This window comes from Melanostigma gelatinosum, assembly GCF_949748355.1.
Source record: "Melanostigma gelatinosum genome assembly, chromosome: 12".
In the NCBI taxonomy this organism is placed as follows: domain Eukaryota; kingdom Metazoa; phylum Chordata; class Actinopteri; order Perciformes; family Zoarcidae; genus Melanostigma; species Melanostigma gelatinosum.
In genome coordinates this window covers 25649633-25670030 of record NC_136645.1, presented here as the reverse complement: position 1 = coordinate 25670030, position 20398 = coordinate 25649633, and the positions used below count along the sequence as shown (strand labels likewise).

The 20398-nt window shown below is 41.6% G+C and overlaps 1 protein-coding gene across 1 annotated transcript in view; it reads right to left on the bottom strand.

Moving 5' to 3' along the window:
- Window positions 1-1490: 1490 nt before the first annotated feature.
- Window positions 1491-20398, bottom strand: part of piezo1 (piezo type mechanosensitive ion channel component 1 (Er blood group)) — a 96028-nt gene continuing 77120 nt past the window's right edge. Inside the window, exons 37-54 of the mRNA XM_079279863.1 lie at window positions 19877-20135; window positions 18385-18573; window positions 17411-17590; window positions 16989-17235; window positions 16081-16216; window positions 15692-15839; window positions 15416-15568; window positions 15239-15300; window positions 14840-14998; window positions 14480-14627; window positions 12194-12382; window positions 8301-8393; window positions 7690-7862; window positions 5596-5718; window positions 5412-5491; window positions 4630-4819; window positions 3209-3350; window positions 1491-2940 (exon numbers count right to left, since the gene is read on the bottom strand). Of these exons, the coding sequence (XP_079135989.1) occupies window positions 2812-2940; window positions 3209-3350; window positions 4630-4819; window positions 5412-5491; window positions 5596-5718; window positions 7690-7862; window positions 8301-8393; window positions 12194-12382; window positions 14480-14627; window positions 14840-14998; window positions 15239-15300; window positions 15416-15568; window positions 15692-15839; window positions 16081-16216; window positions 16989-17235; window positions 17411-17590; window positions 18385-18573; window positions 19877-20135 (2800 nt within the window). The 3' untranslated portion in view covers window positions 1491-2811. The remainder of the gene's footprint in view (window positions 2941-3208; window positions 3351-4629; window positions 4820-5411; window positions 5492-5595; window positions 5719-7689; window positions 7863-8300; window positions 8394-12193; window positions 12383-14479; window positions 14628-14839; window positions 14999-15238; window positions 15301-15415; window positions 15569-15691; window positions 15840-16080; window positions 16217-16988; window positions 17236-17410; window positions 17591-18384; window positions 18574-19876; window positions 20136-20398) is intronic.

Sequence of the window (20398 nt, the reverse complement as noted above, 5' to 3'; positions counted from 1 at the left end):
TCAAAAGTCCTCAGATGTGCGTGTCACTGTTGGTTCAAGCAGACCATAAGAGGTAAAGTCTTTATAATGGTAGTCCTTGTAATGGTAGCTTGTGAGGTGCTTTGTGACATGCGAAACACTTACAATCACTGAGTGTATGAATCAACCATGAACATGTTGTTCAAGAAGGGTCTGCAGTCTATATGAGGTCTCTTGCAGGACTCACCCGGTAACTCCCATTGGTGTAGTCGTGGAACCTGCTGAGGCACTCTTTGGTCCACGGGGAATGTTTCACATTCCTTGCAAATTTAATACACATCCGTCAAGGTTTGGCCACCTTACAAACTTGCGAGCAAATTATTTAGTTTTCACTGTGCCCAGAATACATCTCTCTTAACATGCTCAACACAACCTAGCTCTGTGGACAGCTCATTTCTCCTCATGAAAAAACAAGCCAAACTTCCATGACATAAATTATACTTAGTATATCTCACTGTTGGTGCATGTTGTCCTTGCAACTTGCAGTTAGTGCTGCTCCTTGTAAATGCTCTGCTTGCATCAAGTGGACTAAAGCTGAAGTCCAGGCAGTTCCTGTGTAGCTGGTCACAGGCAAAGCACAGCAGCAAGGTCCATCAGCATTACTTTGCTCTTCTGACTTGTTATAGACAATGTGTGTCATACGCTGACAATATAATTACACACCACTTAATCTATGCAGTGGCCAGTGTCATAGGGGGCGATGATCAGTAACTACGTTTAAGTGCCTACCCCACAGATACTGGTGGAATTTCTTTAGACAAAATATCAGTCCAAGAGCTTCCTTCTCGATTTGACAATTTTCTTTTCAGCTGGGGACAGTATTGGGAGGCTCGTAGTCCATTTTTCAGAAGCTGTTGTAGAACCTCCTGAAGTTTGTGGAGATGTTCCTACTCTGAGGATCCCATAATGAGCAGGTTATTACCACTGGTAAATCTTTCATCAGATTTTCCATAATCTGCTGGCAATTCCCGGCATCTGTTGATGGTAATGTATTTCTTGGAGTCATCATCCAGCAACACCTACTGGTAAACTGCATGGAAAGTCTATCTTAGAGAGGACCGTACCGCTACCAAGGGTTGCTAAAAACCTCTAAATGAGGCAAAGGGTAGGTTTCCGTTTCAACTGTTAGATTTGCCGACACTATAATCACCACATAGGCTGAATTACATGTCCCTGTTCTCAACCGTTCCCATTCACTGTGCTTCACTGGAGGTATAATGTTAGCTTCCAGCTTCCTGAGCTCCGCCTGTCCTCTGTCTTTCATAGCAAATGTGAGAGATCTGTGTTTTCAAACTTCTGGAGGTACAACTCTGAGTGAGGCTTTAATGTCTTTAAAAGTCCCTAACTCCTCTCTGACCACCTCTGAGTATTTATCCAGCACCTTACTAAGCGCCTACGCTTTGTCTCAGATACTTTATCTGCTGCCAGTTTAGCCTCAGTTTCATTAGCCAGTTTCTGCCACACAGTGTTGATCCTGTTCCCAAGATTTTATGTTTTTCTGTTTGTTCCTGTTGTGAAAGGATTCTCCTTCCAGCCACAGTATCAAATCTCTAAATCAACATTAGCTACAAAGGATGTTTCTTCACACAGTTTAGCATCTTCACTTGTTACAGAGAGTAGCCTCCTCTGTACAGCAGACATCTGAAATAATATCTGAATTATATGATCACATTTAAAAAAAAAAATCCAAAACGAAGTAACTACATTTTAAACACCACTGAAGGATAACTGAGTTAAATAACTTCAACAGCCAAATACTATGGCAACAATAAACGCATCTCAGTCGTATGCATTATGTTTTACTGTCCCCTGGAAACAGTTTATGTTGTGTGAGCTTTCTGTATTTGGTTGTGTTTTCTCTTAAGACAATGAGTATGATTTCATCAAGACTTTTTAAGATCACCACGTCTGTGAACCAATATAATAGTGACAAACTATTTTTTAACTTGGAAGTTTAGTGTTTATGCCACATATATTTTCATTCCTTTGCCTGAGATGTCTGGGAACTGAAAGAGCTGCTTTTGATTAGTCGAAACTCCTGTCTGATAAGGGAAATAAAACCTAAAATGGCCCTCTAAATCAGACCTGTTCTGTCTGGTGTGAAATCAAACGAACATGGCAGCTGCACACATGTTGCTTTTACAAAAATGAATGATTTAAAAAATATTTCATCATGTGAAATCATTAGAGAAATCATCCTTGTTACGGAAAAAAACCTGCTGCGGTTTTTAGCCACGTAATATTCACGTTCTGTGTGAACGTACTAGTCGTAATAAAAAATATTGGCTTAAAAAAAAAAAAACACCACTGGTGTGTTAAGGACTTAAGTATGGTTGACAGCATTAGTATGTTATCAAAGCAATCGCCTTACCAGGACAGTAATTGCAGATGATTCAACCGATTTCAGGTTTTAGCCACAGTTACTCCACGTGGGTGGCTCAAATACACGGAATGAAGTGTCCAAATCCTGCAGGACAGACATCCAGCTGCTATCCATCCATTCCACAGTGGAACTGCAATTGCACTTTTAGTCTGTAGTGTAAGGTAGTTTAATGAAAGTGCTCAAGCAGCTGTGAAGAACAGCAACAGGTGTCTAGCAACAGGAGATGTTTCATACAGTACGTCTATTTGTGTACATCTCATTTTGTGTGTCTCTGTAAAACAATGTCCAGTCTGGTAAGGAGTGTTCTCAAGAAGCCCCCCTTGGGCTGTCCTCTGGACATCTTTACAATGTGCTTCAGATATCACTGTATGGTATTACAACCAAACATAATGTCACCTGGTGGCAGTCAGTCAATATCTGTCATGGTCTCGGCTGTGCATGTCCCTGGTCCATTTGATCATAGTCTCTGGAGATCGATAGAGGAAGATTAGTTTGCAGTAAAGTTCCTCTTCTAGCTCCAGCTCTCCTGTCTCACGCACCTGAATCACACAGAAACAATAGCTTGTGGATGAGGATTATAAAGAAATTATTTTCCATGACACTCCCAACAATATGGCATCAACCATGTGTGTTTTGAGGACCCGTTATTAAAAAAATATATGCTAATGAACATAATCATGTAAATGTTCCATAATTCTTGGTTCAAGAACTGCTAATTAAAATCTGGAAAACACATTTTACTTAATTCCTGATATGTGTGTGCACGAGTACAGTAAATACATAATGTGTGTGTTAATATGCACACACCAGAAAGATGTCTGTGCAGAGCTTCAGAATGCGGTCCACACAGGGCAGCTCCTCAAACATGATGGAATGGGAGATCTCACTGAAGAAGCCACGCACAAACTTCCCAATGACTAAGACCACAGACACATAAAGACCCATGATCCTGAAAGGAGAGAAAAGAAAAATGATATTTACAATGAAGAAGGGAACAGTATGGCTATCAAGAGCCGAGTCTCGGGAACAACCCGCCAATCTTTTGATTTAATGTTGACCCGCTCTACCAGCCACAGCAACCCCCAGTTGTAGCCGAGGGTTACATTGCGCCTGCATTTTCTGATGGTAATAAAATAATAACACAAAGGCTCCACAGCCTGCACAAAGACGGCAACGACTTTATTATCACAACCTTGTTAACAACAGCTCACTCCTTCCTACCTTCACAATGAAATCCCCGGACACGAACACAGTAACAGTGCTTATTAGAGGGAACTTCAAATCATTCAGAGCCGTTATTAAGAAGCAACTTAAAAAACTTGGTACTGCAGTATTAGCCTTGTTAGCACTCTGTCATTGGTTAAACATAGCGGCCCCTGATGAGAGATTGGGGACAGATTAGATTAAAATATCCCTTTTCTACATGTTTATGCTTTTTGAACAGGTGTATTGTTGAACAGGTTGGTGTAGTCAATTCAACTTCACTTCACTATCTGCCTCTCTGATCTGTTGTCTTAAGCTCCGGTGTATGTTTATTAGAAGAGAAGAAAGAAGAAACCATTTTTATTGTCATATACATTTACACGACAACAAAGCTACTGCATTTGACCCATCCCTGTATACAGGGAGCAGTGGGCTGCCATTGATCAGCGCACGGGGAGCCGGGGGTTCAGTGTATTGCTCAGGTACACTTCGACACGTGACACGTCCTAGTCGGGGATCGAACCATTGACCTTCCGGTTCCCAGACGACCCTCTTAATCCAGTGAGCCACGGTCGCCCCCGGGTTGCAGGTATTACCGGGTTGCAGTTACCATCCATAAATTAAATATTTTTCTTATTCATAGCATTTTAGGCAGTCTCTTGCTATGTGTACGATTGAGCACTAGTGGTATGGCTCGGGATTCCCCAGGTAGAGCTGAAAAATGCTGCTGGGGAGAGGGACGTCCGCAATACTTTGCTTAGCCTGCTGCCGCCACGACCCGGTTCCAAATAAGCAGTTGAAAATAGAAGAATGGATGGATGATTTGTAGACTCTTTATATGCGTGTGCATCCCCGTTGTTCAGTGAACGGGGCTCTGGTGGTTATTCCTGGATTTTAGCTAGAACCAAAGTGATCCTGAACCTTGGACCATCTTTAACTTATTTTACATGGCTCCTTTTATTCTATGAATATTAAAAATGTACATATCCAACCCTTGTAAATGTTTGTGAGTGTGGGTTCCTTACCCGTATCCAGCCAGAAAACCCAGGCTGGGTGGACTGACTTTGTCATTGAATATGACTATTGGTAAAACCCCACATGAGGAGGATGCACAACCTGCAATGGCAATGTCCCACCACTCCTGGTTCCCACTGCCATTCAGTGACCTGTCACTCTTCAGGGACAGGGTTATATTCAGGTAACCATCTTCATTACCTACAAGACAAACAATCAGCTGTGTCAAAACAGATACTTTAAGGTTTGAATACAAAACACAAATGCTTTTACCTAGTCTGAGACTATGTATGTATCGTAACTGTAATATAAAGAGGGGGGGGGGGGGTCCTTATCGGATGAGAGGGTCCAAGGACAGAGGATGTCGTATAGATTGTAAAGCCCTCTCAATTTATGAATTTTGGGCTCTATAAATACAATTGAATTGAATAACCTAATGCAAGCACCCAAACAGGCACTTTACCAGCATTGTGATATTATTGTTGTGATCTGTGACACCAAGTTGGTAAAATCCAGTTTGAGGATACGCTCACATGTTAGACACTGTATGGACTGGACAACTTTTGTCAATGATATAATTACATTTTCATGTCAACCATTGACCTAATGTTTCCTTATGGAAAACCTGCTTGTCAGAACTATTACTCTCCACTGTACTTTGTAGAGAGTAACCATAACTGATTTGGGTATTTTGGCTGCCCTTTCCATGACTGGTGGAAATTATTCTGTCTGTAATATGTTTCATGCTATGAAAAATTGCATACATTTCCACAGTAACTAAATTATCTCTGACCTTTATATAGTTGATTGACTGGTTTGGCTTCAGCTCCATTGGGGGCACGGATGTAGTTCGGGAGTATATTAGGAACATGCCTGGGAAAGAGACAAGACACCAATTGTAAGATACAACTATGTGTATTATCTAAAACACAAAACACTCGTGTATACATAAACATCCTTCCAGGGGGTATACCTACACAGGCTTGGTGCGATTGCCAACCAGTAGTGAGGCCAGATCTGCTCTTACTGGGTTTCCAGGTTCCAGGGCTATAGAGTGTTTGTCAAATGTGTGTTCAACCGTCCCTCCTTTACCTAAGTCCCTGTCAGAGACAGAAACATTCAGAAAGAAAGAGAGATGGATGCAGTCAGCCTTTAGAAAGTAAAAATACATAATGAAAAGTGAAGGCAATTAGATGTAATAGCTATCCACAAAATATTACTTTTATTATCTCAAAGTATCTCATAGGACATTTATACTCTATGTGGTTTGTATGTGCTACAGTCTATTTTAATGTTGGTATTATAAATGAATGGGCAAAAGATTGTTTTGTCTAAGGGTGGTGGCAGAAGAAATCAATGTTGTAACATACTATAAAAAGCTGTATCTTTTACATGGTGGCTCTTTTAGGTCATCATATACTCCTGAAAGCTTGTCAGACTTAATGCAGGTTATAATTTGTAATCATCAGTATACTAAATAGTGTACAGTTTACTTTAGTGCAGTCGGTGCTATTCTTTTCATGTTTATTTATTGGGCCTTCCACCACGTTAAAAAACGAGTTCACATTTACATGAGTTTTAGATGTAATAGCAATTACATTTTCCGTTTTCATTTTTAAAAAACGCTGATACCATCTAGGATGACTGAACCTGCAGGCCAAAATAACTAAAATCCTACTGCACAGTGCACAGTTAGTTGTTGTTTTCATTTTTGCCTTTCAGCCACATTCCCACTTCCCTAGACCAATGCATTTGTATGAAGCTTTGTCATTGCCATTCTCCACCTGTCCGCCAGATAAACTCAGGCTGAGACGTTACAATGACTCTGTGAACCTAAACTGTTCGCTGGCAGGTTTTCTTCAACAAACCCTGAGTTTCTCTCGGTCTTACAAATCCAGACACACTAAATTATTTTCTCATTGATTGCGTATTGAAGCACATTTGCCCACATATTCTAATATTACAACACTGAATAGAACTTTATTGTGTAAACTTATTGAAACTCTGACTCAGGCTCTTTTTCAGAGATATATTTGCACAGTCCATATACAGCCTACATGCATTAATATCTCTATGTCCACTGGATTCAAATGGAGACCCTGCCTTATTTACCTGTTGCCATGGTGAATCGTGGTATCGGAGCTCCATTAATGATGGCTTTATTCATTCTCCACGCGCAAGCTTAACTCAGAGTGAACAAACGCAGAGTTGATTGAACAAACTCTGATCAGCTTTTCTGGAACTGAAAACGCAGAGTTTCCCATTTAAGGGTTAGTCAACTCAGAGTTCAAGGTTGGACTCAGAGTTTGTTAAACCTGCTTTCTGAAACAGGGCGTCAGGTGTCTAATTCTCCAATCACCATGTCAGTATATTCATATATATAATGTTGCTTTGTTCCATTGCTTTCTTTTAGAGTTAAGTTCCAGTTTGCTCTATTTATTGCCTGGTGTTCCATGCCTGCCTCCTCATCTTTCACTGCGTTTGTGTCCTTCTCCCATTGCCTGCTCTCCGATTGTGACAGCCCGTTTGTCTGTATTTGGGTGCTTTTCCCTGGTGCCCACGTTAACACTCCAGCCCTGTCAGACCAGACACCTCCCATGGCCACACAGCTGCAGCTACTTCAGCTAATCACCTCCTGCAGCCTGACACACCAGACTCAGGTCCCACTAACGATTCCCCTGACACTATATAAACTCTGGTCCTGCAGTCTGGGGTTGTCAGGCCGTACCGTCTTTCACCCGCTTCAACCCCGTGGCATCTTCTGCCCTCCTTGTGTTAAACAGACTACACACACCGTCAAGCTGCCAGCCCTCCGGTGTCGAGCCACGGGACTCACACTGCCGATCTGCCTACTCTCTGGTGTCGAGCCACGGGACTCACACTGCCGATCTGCCTACTCTCTGGTGTCGAGCCACGGGACATCATGCCTTCCTGTTCTGTCCTTATTCAGGCTAAATAAAACCTGTTTATACCAACTTCTGTCTCCTGTGGTCTTGCTATTGGGTCCTAACTGTGAACTCCCGTGACAATAGTATAATGACATTTTGTTATTAGGAGAGTAAAGGTTTTACCTCTGGAAAGTCCAGGCCAGGCGTAGGGTTAGGTCAACAGGACTTCCAAGTAGTTCTTTAATGACTTCCTGTCTGCTGGGAGGGCTGATCCTCCATACGGATCCTGAACTTCCTTCAATCATGGCTGTCACGATATCATCATAACTGTAGAGAGTGATGAACTGCATGGCTTTCTAGATGCACATACACACAAAATTATGCATGAAAAATAGATATACAGAGAGACAGCAACTCAAGTAGGATACGCACGCGCACGCACGCACACCCACACACACACACAGTTCCAGCAGAAACAGTCCTGTTAATTTGAGCATCTGTGAGAGCTGTGCATGCTAAAACAAATATTTTTGTCCATATTATGAGGAATTGTGATTTCAACTGTCAAAAGGGATCCTTGGCAGTGAACCTGAAACATGTATAACTCATGTTCATGTCCACAGAATGACGTAACTGTTTAAATACACGAGAGAATGCTACACGTAGCCTGACAGAACTATAAAGAACCTCTGTGATAATTGTTTTTATTTACTTCAACGCTAAGAAAGCAGGAAAGAAAGACAGTAGCAGCACAAACAGACAAACATATCAATCAAACTGAAATCAGTACGCACCGCATTGTCTCCAAATTCTTTGGTGAGTTGGTCATATTCAGCCTGTGTAAAGGGCTGGATGGACTGCTGCTGCACACTCATGGTAAACAGGGACTAGACATACACATAGAAAAAAATACATCAGTGGATTATGCACATTTTATATCCCGTGTCTCACTATGTCATTTGCACCTATATTCACTTTGACTGTACTATATGTAGACTGTAAAGATTCATTGCTACTGAATTGATTTCCATCTATGAATGACATTTGGCCTACTTTTTGCATACTATAATCTGATCTGGGATGTGGATAGTAAGGACGACTGACAGAGACGTCTACCGGTAATGATAATCTATGGGATTTCCCAATTTACTGGCGGTAGATGTACCTGCCAGATGATCAGAACAAGTACAGCCTCAAAATGTACAACAGAATTCCATGGAGTCACAAAAACGTCCATGTCTTTCAAACTCCAAATCCCCGGTTTGTACTGTAACACTGGCTTTCTGTAGTTTTAATCTGAATCAAAGTTCAAAGTTCAAAGTTTCAAAGTTTGCTTTATTGTCAATTCCACAATGTACTGAACATACAGGGGAGTTGAAAATACGTTTCTCTCTAGTCCAACATAAACATATAAAGTGAATACAGTGCAATAGATTAAAAAACATTAAAAAACATTTTGACAATAAATATATATAATAAGAGAAAAAAAACAAAAAAGGCTTTCAATCTGTATTTAGCAGCAGTTGGACATGGGGAGTCTTAAAAGAGAGGAGGGAGAGATTTTAGAGAGTTCAGCTTCCTAACAGCCTGGTGGACGAAGCTGTTTGAGAGTCTGGTGGTGCGAGCACGGAGGCTCCGGTATCTTCTCCCAGAGGGCAGGAGGCTGAAGAGACTGTGTGAGGGGTGGCTGGAGTCACGCACAATCATGGTCACTTTGCGGATGAGGCGAGTGTCATATATGTCCTGCAGGGAGGGGAGTGAGGCACCAATGATCCTTCCAGCTGTGTTCACTATGCGCTGCAGGGCTTTCCTGTTGTGGTCAGTGCAGCTTCCGCCCCACACAGTGATGCAGTTTGTCAGGATGCTCTCAATGGTGCCTCGGTAAAAGGTGCACATGATGGGTGGTGGTGTTCTTGCCTTCTTCAGTTTGCGGAGAAAGTAGAGGCGCCTCTGGGCTTTCTTTGCCAGTGATGTTGTGTTGGCTGTCCACGAGAGGTCCTCACTGATGTCCACCCCCAGGAATTTGGTGCTGCTCACTCTCTCTATATCAGCACCATTGATGGTCAGTGGTGGGTGTTGAGTGTGGCCTCTCCGGAAGTCAACAATAATCTCCTTGGTCTGTTATTCAGAAGGAGGTTGTTGTCTCTGCACCACGTGGTCAGAAGGCTGACCTCCTTCCTATAGTGGGTCTCATCGTTGTTGGTGATGAGACCAACCAGAGTTGTGTCGTCTGCAAACTTGACCATGTGATTGGTGCTGTAGGTTGTAGTGCAGTCGTGTGTCAGCAAGGTGAAGAGCAGTGGACTGAGCACACAGCCTTGAGGGGCCCCTGTGCTCAGTGTGATGCTGCTCGAGGTGTTGTTGCCGACACGTACTGCTTGTGGCCTCTCGCTGAGGAAGTCCAGCAGCCAGTTACACAGCGAGGTGTTGAGCCCCAGCTGGTCAAGTTTGAAGATGAGTTTTTGTGGGATTATGGTGTTGAATGCTGAACTAAAGTCTATGAACAGCATTCTCACATATGAGTCTTTTGAGTCCAGATGGGTGAGGGCTGGGTGGAGAGCAGAGCAGATTGCATCCTCCGTGGAGCGCTTGGCACGGTATGCAAACTGGAAAGGGTCCAGGGTGGGGGGAAGAATGGATTTGATGTGTGACATGACTAGCCATTCAAAGCACTTTATGATTATGGGGGTCAGTGCCACCGGACGGTAGTCATTATAGCAGGACGGAGTGGGTTTCTTTGGCACAGGTATGATGATGGTGGCCTTGAAGCATGATGGAACAACAGCTTGTCTCAGAGAAGTATTAAAGACATCCGTGAAGACATCCTTAAGCTCCTCTGCCTTCAACACGCGACCAGGGATGTTGTCTGGACCTGTTGCCTTGCGGGTGTTGATAGTGGAGAGTGTCCTCTTCACGCTGGCAGAAGACAGGCACAGAGCCTGGTCGTGGGGAGGGGGCGGAGTCTTGAGTGGACGTGTGCTGTTTTGTGTTTCAAACCATGCAAAGAAGCTGTTGAGGTTGTTTAGCAGAGAGATGTTGCTGCCGCAGATCTGTGGCATGGGTTTGTAGTCCGTAAGGGTCTGAATGCCCTGCCACAGGCTCCGTGCATCTCTGCTGTCTTCAAAGTGACTGGTTATCTTATTCGAGTATTTCTGTTTTGCTTTCCTGATGCCGTGGGACAGGTCGGCTCTCGCTCTTCTCAGGCCAGTTTCATCCCCGGCTCTGAAGGCGTTGTTTCTGGCCCTCAGCAGCCGATGTACTTCCCCTGTCAGCCATGGCTTCTGGTTAGCCCGAGTGATGATGTTTTTTATATGAGTCACATCATCAATGCACTTACTAATGTAAGAAGTAACAGTGTCTGTATACTCCTCAATGTCTGTGTGATTGTTGTATGTGGCTGCCTGCTTAAACATTCCCCAGTCTGTTGTGTCAAAGCAGTCTTGGAGAGCAGAGGAGGCCCCTCTGGCCACACCCGTACCTGCTTCAGAACCGGTCTGGTGACTTTCACTCTTGGTCTGTATGCTGGCATTAGCAGGACGCTCCTTTGCGAGTAGTGTAGACCAGATCCAAAATGTTTTCCCCTCTTGTTGGGAAATCAACATGCTGATGTAGTTTGGGAAGGACAGTCTTAAGGTTAGCATGGTTGAAATCTCCAGCGAGGATGGTGAAGCCATCTGGGTGAGCTGTCTGTTGTTCAGTGATGGCCTGATACAGCTCACAAAGGGCCGCACTTCTGTCACTGTTGTTGTGGGTGGGAGGGATGTAAACAACGACTAGCAGAATCGCCGTAAATTCCCTCGGCAGATAGAAAGGACGGCACCTTATGATCATAACCTCCGCCAGTGGTGAGCAGTGTTTACATACCACAACAGCGTCTCGACACCATGCATCACGGATGTAAGCACATACCCCGCCGCCGTGAGTCTTTCCTCCTGTAACCAGGACTCTGTCTGCTCGGTAGCATGTTAGCTGCTCTGGGATAACCCTAATTAAATGGTAAAAATGTACTTGTATAGCGCTTTTCTACTCTTTCTGACCACTCAAAGCATTTTCACAGTATTTGTCATCAATCACCCATTCACACTATTCACATACATACACCGTAGGCACACGGTGTATGTATGGAACCGCCGATCCTCTGATTGAAGGACGACCCTGCTCTCCACTTAGCCATAGTCACAGCCACATCTGTTAATGTGATTTCACTTTAGAATTTAAAAATTCATGATTGCATTGGCAAGCCATATGGTGCTCAAACATAGTCAAAGTTGTAAGTTTAATATTAAGAATGCCGGATATGTTATCTGACCAGATAATTGTTTTTGTTGCTGCTGTTTGCATTTTTCCTGATGCAAATTTAGAAAACACACTACAGGAATGCACTATTGTTTAATTTATTACATTGTTTTTCTCATGTTGCAAATCGGCAACAACTGCATTTCATTTCGTATCCCTGTGTTGCATAATGACAAAAAAAGGATCACTGAATTCTTGAATAATCATTAATATGTCAGTGTTTATTCCATTTGTCTAAGCAATTTATCAGTACCCAGAAAGCAGTTTTGGGTGGCTTGTTGTCAAATTGCAGCAGCTCTGCTATTGATTTAGATTCGTCAGAATATTTTATGTTGATTTCTTTCTGTTTTAAGAGACAGTAGAAGAGAATGCAATTTGAAATGTCGATTACCTCATATCCTCCCAGCTTGACAGTCACGGTGACATCAATGGGATGGTTGACCACACCCACAACTGATCTGACCAATGAAATGAAGAGAAGGGGAAACCAGATGATGCAGATCAAGAAGAAGATGATGAGTCCACCCATGCCATATTTCACTATCTTCTTCTTCTTCTGTCCTTTGGGCTGTGGATATTTCTGAGGGTAGAAAATATAATTTGTTTTAGAGAAAATAAATATTAATTATTTTTAAACGTACAATGTTGAGTATTTTCTTTACTTATAATGCTAAAAAAGGCAAACAAAATGTAAAGGAACCTGGCAGTGGGTTTTTGTGTCCCTGGCAATAGCCCTTGGTATGGACTCCAATGGCAAATTGTTCCCAGGTGAGGGGTCAGACTAAGAGCAATGATAGACCCTGAATACAATGGCAATGTTGGAGCTGTGCCATCCTCCTTGAGACCTGAGAGGGAAGCTCAGCCTGCTGACCCCAGGCACCATAAACTGGTTACAGGAACATGGAACGTCACCTCTCTGGTAAGGAAGGAACCAAAGCTAGTGTAGCAGATGGCATGGTACCAGCCATAGTCTATATTGTTGGGCATACAGTAGTATGACTTGGACACTTGGGAGAGGAGAAGAGCAGAGCAGTCAACTGATCACCACCTAATGGTTAGTATTGGTAGCAGCGAGACTGTTGGACAGACCTGGTAAAACATGTAGTGAGGGTCAACTGTGAACGTCTGAAGGAGGTCCCAGTCTGGAAGAATGTTTTGTGCATTCCGCGCGAGGTTGGGGACATGGAATCCAAGTAGGCCATGTTCCAAGCATCTATTGTGGAGTTTGCTGTGGTTGCAGCCTGAGAATCTGCGAAGAGACCTTTTCGGCTTGGTTGGCCACAGGTCTTCTAAAGCAGCGGACATGTATTTCAGTGGTCAACGAAGCGTGTGTGGAACCTCAGATTGAGAAAAAGCAATGAGGATTTGGAACTTGCAGTGGAACAGTGGACCATCTCTCCGTGGTGTCTATATTTTTTGTTTGTGATCGTCATGGATAGGATGTCAAGGCACAGCATGCGCTTCTGTTGGCTTCATAAGACCGTTGGATGGATGTTCGGACTACCTTGTTTAGACTGCTGCCACTGCAACTCGGCCATGGATAAGCAGCGAAAAATGTTTAAGATATTTGTATTCAATTGGGTTACTATGTAATTAATGTGACTAAACGTTTTAAATGCCACCAGTGGCCCCTAGAGGCTGCAATGTTCATACCACCCTGCAGTACAAAAGCAGACAGAATGTACAAAATATTGCTAAACATAGAGCCTTACAACAGGGTTACTTCACTGAACACCTTTTAGCTGGAATTCAGAGACTGACGGACATCTGAATCAGTCCATCTTTCTACACCTGATGTATAATCATGCATCATGTATACTGTACACATGTAACTGAAACCTGGAGGTCTTTTGAAGCTTTGAGTCTTCATGCAGTTTTCTTCTTTCAGATGTAAGTATGTGATTGTGTATTGGGCTGAGAATGCTGAAACACTTCTGGGTTCACAGCAGTACTGTCACTTTACAGATCCAGTGTTGACACTGACAGAGGTCCTGCTGTGCTGCTTTCAAACCAGCCAGTGTAGACAAGGCGGTGCCAGTTGTAGGGTTAAAAAGTCTATCCTGAGACTTAAGACCATGGGGTCATTCAAATTGAAACATCTCACATTGATGATAAAATCCACAAGTTTAACCAAATGTGTAAGGCACAGTCACATTAGTCATCTGTCAATGAAAAATTGCCTTGCACTCAGCCTAAAAAAAGGATGTGATATAGATATTAACTTAATATTGATCAGTGATCACAGACTAGATGGTTTAGTTGATAGTCTGTAGTGTGATATACTACAAAAAAAGATAATAATAATAATAAATAACTAAAATGAGTTCTTCTTTACAAACACTGTGCATCACTGTTTCTGGCTGACCATACAAATTCACGACAGAGTTAAACAAAAGTAAACTTTAAGGTCACTGGAGCCCGCCAATCGATCACAACAAAACAGGAAACATATGCTGAAGTCGTCAGTCACATGGGCTTCCATTGGAGGGAATGAGAGTCTGAATATTTAGAGAGACTGGTGATAGTGTGGTTTGGTTTTGATAATGAAAACATTTAGTTCTTACTGATTGTGAAGAGTTACTGCCTCTCCCCTTTGATTGAATTTGCCTCCCCAAGTACCCTTATACCAGTCATTTGGTCTGGTATAATCATATCACAGTACTCATACACTTCATACCTTCTCTGTCTCACGGCTGCATTTAATGATGAAGATGTTGGCATAAATGTCCTCCACACACATCCAGTTTGACAGAGACAGTGTGGTGTCAGTCCAAACCCAATCCATCACTGCTCGCAGCTCCACCAAGAATGGCACCAAACGGAACCTACACTCACACATAAGCACAATATTAATATAATAATGCCAATATACTATATGCTGATTCTTGACCTATTTAACACTCTGTGTCCTGTAGTAATGATAAAGGTTCACCTATTCTCTGTCATTATAGATACACATACTGTTTCTACTGGATTGTAGATATCATCCTTAAAAGAGAACTAAAAACAAAGCTGCAGACTGGCTTTGTGTCCATACCCTTGGAAGAGAAACAGGTTGAGGTGGTTGTATTTCTTGGTGAGGATGTTGCCAAGGATACGAGTGGGGTATCCACAGCGGATCTGATAGGCTGACAGGCCGAAGTAAATACACTTGACAAAGTACCAGAGCTGGGCCACAAAATTCTGATTGAACTTCCTGAACAGAGAGGAGAAACAAGGAAGAATAATTTCTTAATAATCTAATTTGCAGTAGTATGCTGAAGACTCAACCCATATATGGTTTGGCTTTATGAGAATGATGCCTTTTTACTCTAACCTTTTACCAAGACAACCCAAATTACAAGTCACTCGCTGTGATTTAGTTCATTGGTAATAACCAGTTAATACCATCAATACTCCAATAATAGAAGAAATACATGATATATTTTTACTTCACCTTTCAGTCACAGCAGGCAAGATGAAGAACATCCACAGGTGGATCCCAAACACAAGAATCACCTGGAAGGAAGGAAGGACAGGAGACAGCTCTGGTCATCCTAACAAATGGTGCAGGCCACTCTTGGCCCCTCCAAAAGATACATAAATGCTAATAATCTGAATACATGAACTGAACCTGGAAGATGAGTTTTCCCAAGACAGCCTTGCGCAGGTACAAGGCTCTGTCGATGATCATGGTGCTGAACTGAAGGAGCAGCATCACCAGGAAGGCCTCAGGAACCTGGTCTTCTGACAGGGTGGAGGCTATACCAGCTGCTGCACTGTGTTTCTGAAGGTGAGAGACGTGTGTGTCATGTTGGATTTTCTCTATAAAATATTTATATTTTCAATAATGTAAATCATTGATAATTAATAAATAATTACAAAATTACAACCTCCATCCATCTCTCACCCCAAATGCCCAAAAGCCAAAGACTATGATGATGAAGTCAACAACATCAGTCAGAAACATGAGCGCATAGACATCGGTGGCAGCCCGATACTCAGCATGGAGAATACCCCTGAAGAATCCCTGCGTTGGCCTGGAAACACTCTGAATACTGCAAAGGAAAACAAATTGGCATGAAATAAACCATTGTATTAGTGGGAAAACGAATGACTCAGTAACCCTTTACACTGTTTTTAATTCCTCTTTGGATTGCAACTAAATTATTTGTATAAATATCTGAATACATTACGGTATAATTAGCTGTTAATGTAAGCTATTTTTATAAATGATCTTAGAGGGTGACTTGGTGACTTCGGCATATGTTGACATTATAGACTCTATATCCAACTCACCCAGAGAGGAAGACTTGTTTTATCTTGTATCCCGCAGCCAGCAATCTTTGACTGGCTGCCTCTCTCCGATTGCCTTTCTGCTTCTCCTTCACTGGTTCTGCTTCACAGGGATCTGCAGTCTCAACTGTGGGCTCCACTGGAACAGTCCAAACCGGAACCAAGGACATGAAACACATTTTCTCTTTGTTACACGTGCTATGTTACTGTGTTGTGGTCCAAATGATAAAGCCCAGAGATAATCTCAATTCACAGATATCTGCATATGAATGCTGTTGTAAAATCCTTGTAAACACGGCCTCATTTGGCTTATTGCTTAATTTACTGTTATGCTTCCAAAAGTAACATTGGTATTTGTAACATAAAATACAGATAGTTATGAATATTCCTGTAGCTCAGCTATTATTTATTCTTTATAATAATTATAATTGGGATACAGCTAATATCTTCCTTCCACCTGAGAGACATGTCCCACAAAGGTGCAGCCTTCAGGCAACTGAATGGTATTGCACTGAACCAGCACCAATTGCCCAGCGACAGTCTGGCCTCACAGAGACCAAAATGAATGGTGCACTGAAGTACTTTTCATCAGCTTGGAACTTTCAAAGCCACTTAAAACAGTCCTCGGTAGTGACACAGGGACTGGGGATATGAACACAAGGCTTTTCCAAAATGATCTGACCCCACTGTCGATGTTTGGGAGGATCTGACGTCTGAAGGCAAACCTGTTCCTATGTGCTTGAAATAGCCACACAAGGCAAAGAGAAAAACTGCCATCATTGAATGGGACTAGACACAATAATAAACAAATTCACATGATTGTTCACACGAAAAGTGATGAGTAGTTGTGGGAAGTTGTGCCGGTGTCAATGTTATGAGTCACACAGTCCACACATAATGGAGCCACAAACCTTTGCTGAGTTGTTCTTTGGCTCTTTTAGGTTTCTTGCGGAAGCGAATACTGCTGCTTTTCTTTGGGACTTCCTTTATCACCTGCTCATCGTCTCCCAACATCTTATCCTCCCTCGGCCTGCTGGGAGTTAGCCCAGATGGAGTTTCATGCCCTACCTTTGACCCACTGGCTGTTGGTTCAGTTGCAGGAGGTTGTGTGGTACCAGCAGCAGAGCTGGTACTTGGTTCAACATAGTCCACATTATCCTAAAGTGATAAACAATTGATTTAAAAAAACTAGGAAAGTAGTCTAATATCTTTAAAAATAAGTGTGCTAATAGTATTACATGATGTCACTGCTTTAGTCAATGGCCAAGAACATAGTCTTTGTTGTTGATAGGGCAGTAACCAATAGCAACTAATATCAAGTATGTGAACCAACCTTTTGAAGTTGGTCCAGTTCAGTAGCTGTTGAGCTGACTCTGCCCTCCTCCTCTTCTTCTCTACCATCCTTCTTCCTTCCATCTTCATCTCCTTCTCTATTTTTACCTTCATCCTGACAACTTTCTGGTGAGGGGCTCTGCTCCTCCAGGGGGCCCTCATGGTCCCACAGGCCATAACGCTGTACAGACACACACAAGATGACAGACAAAAATACAAATGTGGGAGGATGAAATTGTCCTGGATGAAGTAAAATGTAACTATAGCTTTACCCTGCATTACAAGAACAATTCTGTTTCTCAACATCAATTGATGAGAAGATGCTGAAAGTAAGAAATGCTGACTTTTCCTCTTGGATAGCCGTAGTCCTCTAGTTTCATAGCAGTGAGGTAGTTGTGTTTGATGAACGCATATGTGGCCAAATAAAATAATGAACAGTGGGGTTTTCCCTTTACTAACTAACCATCTCAGCTAATGATATTAGTTTTTGATATTCAATATATTTAAAAAATGGAAGCCCTCTAACATTTCTTTATTATCATATCGGGACTTAAAACATACATATTCTTGTATGTTACATCAACATATTTTGTTTATGTTTCTCAAGCAATTCACATGTTTTTGTTGTTTTGGATGTCATGGCTTGATTGAACTTAAACTAAGTCTTTATTTATCATATAGTAATATTTATTATGTTGTACCTACTTAACAGTTTTATCATTTTATCCTTCTGCATGGTCTGTCTAGAGGCTCTCCAGATAATAATGGAGAGATTTGCCTGTCGCAGGTGGTATTGCACTTGTCAAAGCTAAACAGAGTACCGGTAGGCAGATAATTCATTGATAAGCTATAGCTGATGAAATTTGAAATACAAAAGTCAAATGAAGGCTTTTTTTGTTAATTATTTCTGAAATCAAGGAAAGGAATAATAAATAATGGTTTTCATCACTGTAATCACTGTGAATACTAACTGACCATGAGAAGGGATCTGTGGAAGAACAGAGCCAGCAGTTGAAGAAGATCATATCTGATGTAATTGTCAGTCTTCTCCAGGCCCAGGATGCGAGGTGGGAAGAAAGGTTTGTCTTCATTTAAAGTCATCTCATAAACACTGTTCCAAGGAAAAAATCCAAACTGGAAAAGGTATTTCACCACCACCATCACCTGGAAAGAGAACAACACAGCAATACAGCCATGTCAGTCCCGAAAAGAGCACAGACAAGGGAACATCACACATCACAGGTAATATCTCATGTTGTAAGATGAACAAACACAGGAGATGCTTCAAAGTTTAAGATAATGAGATCAAAATTGTATGGTTGAGTCTGAGTTTGCCTTTCACCATGCCACAGCAGCCCTTCCTGAATACAATTATTTTATTATTTACAGTATAAATTGTTATTGTAATTATTTTATTGCCATTATTTGATACAATGTCAAATGTTGTGTTTACAGCTTGTTTTTGCACTTGTATGTCACAGAAATAAAGCACAATGTAAATTGTCATTAAAATGGAATGATTAAAACCATATTTGGAGTTTACAATTCAAAGAAATATAGAATAATATCTGCATTATATTAGCACTTAATGGAGAGAAACGGAAATACAACATTATAGATGAAATGGAAAAAAACTAGGAGTTAATATTACAGAAGATGAATGGTTGCATATTTGGAGAATACAACAGTCTACAACACCTCACGCACTTTGAGAGAACACTGTTGGATTAGGTTCACCAAAAACTCTGAGAAAATACTTGTTTGTAGCACAACCATAGTGGTTGATGTAGGGCAATACATATAGACAATTCTCAGTTTTGGGGAAATATTCAAATGGTTATTATCAAAATTAGGGGCTGATATACGTCGGTCATGTATAGTACTGTACTTTGGTGATATGACAGGAGATACTGTGTTAAGTGAAGACAGATATCTGCTGAGAGTCTTGTTGGCAGCTTGTAATAAGGCCATTGTGAAGAGATGGTACAAAGCAGAACCACCAACGATAGATGGATGGCTTAGAATTGTGAATAAAATATATGATATGGAACTGTAAATCATACAATAAGAGCGATGTTGAGAGAAATAGGAAAAAAGTGCGATAATAACAATGACATGTCAATGACAACATAAGCGAATGTACCACTGAATATGTCATAGGAATAAATTGGTATTCCGGTGGCAGGGAAATCCAGATCTTCTCATGTTTTTGTCTTTCTTTTGTGTGTCTGTGATCTATTTAAAAAATCTGTTAAATCTTCAAAACATTTTCTCTCCATTAAAGTGGGGCAGGATTTAAATCTGTGATTCTGATCAGAGAGCAATGCTATTTTTTAAAATATTGTTCTGTTTGGAACCCGTTGCATTGGTATCTGTCATCCATGCAGTGCACAATTTTCCTGTGATGCTTTATGGTAAATAAGTCAGTTAGTTTCTTGAGTGCGTCTGTGTCTCTCAGTGCTCATACCTCTGTGTAGACTATAGCAGTCATCCAAAACTTCTTGGTTGGTCTTGGAACAGCCAACATAGCCCATAGGAACACAAGTATGGGGAGGAACAGTGATATCACAGAGGCACTGACCGCGTTGTTTAACACTATGATAAAATAGCAGACTAGCTCTGAATTGGCTGCCAGCAGGTTGTGCATGGCAAACAGTAGCTTCAGCAGACGGCTCTGGTTGCTATAGAACTCTCTGCTCTGTTCTAGCTCCTCAATGAAGAACTGCCTGCAGAGAGAGAAAGGGAAGTCACAACCATAAATTTGTATTCAAATATCATTATTATTAATAATTATCACCAGTCTTTTTACAAATGTTAAAACCAATGGCAAGAGCGATGAAATAAACACAATCTGAAATAAAACTATTATTTTCCTTTCACACATTCATGATGCAAACATTGTGGTATTACTGGAGGTAGGCTCAAATCAAGGTTGTCATGTGAAAACCTGTAGCTACTGTCAATGTGGATTATTGTTGGCTTTATTTAG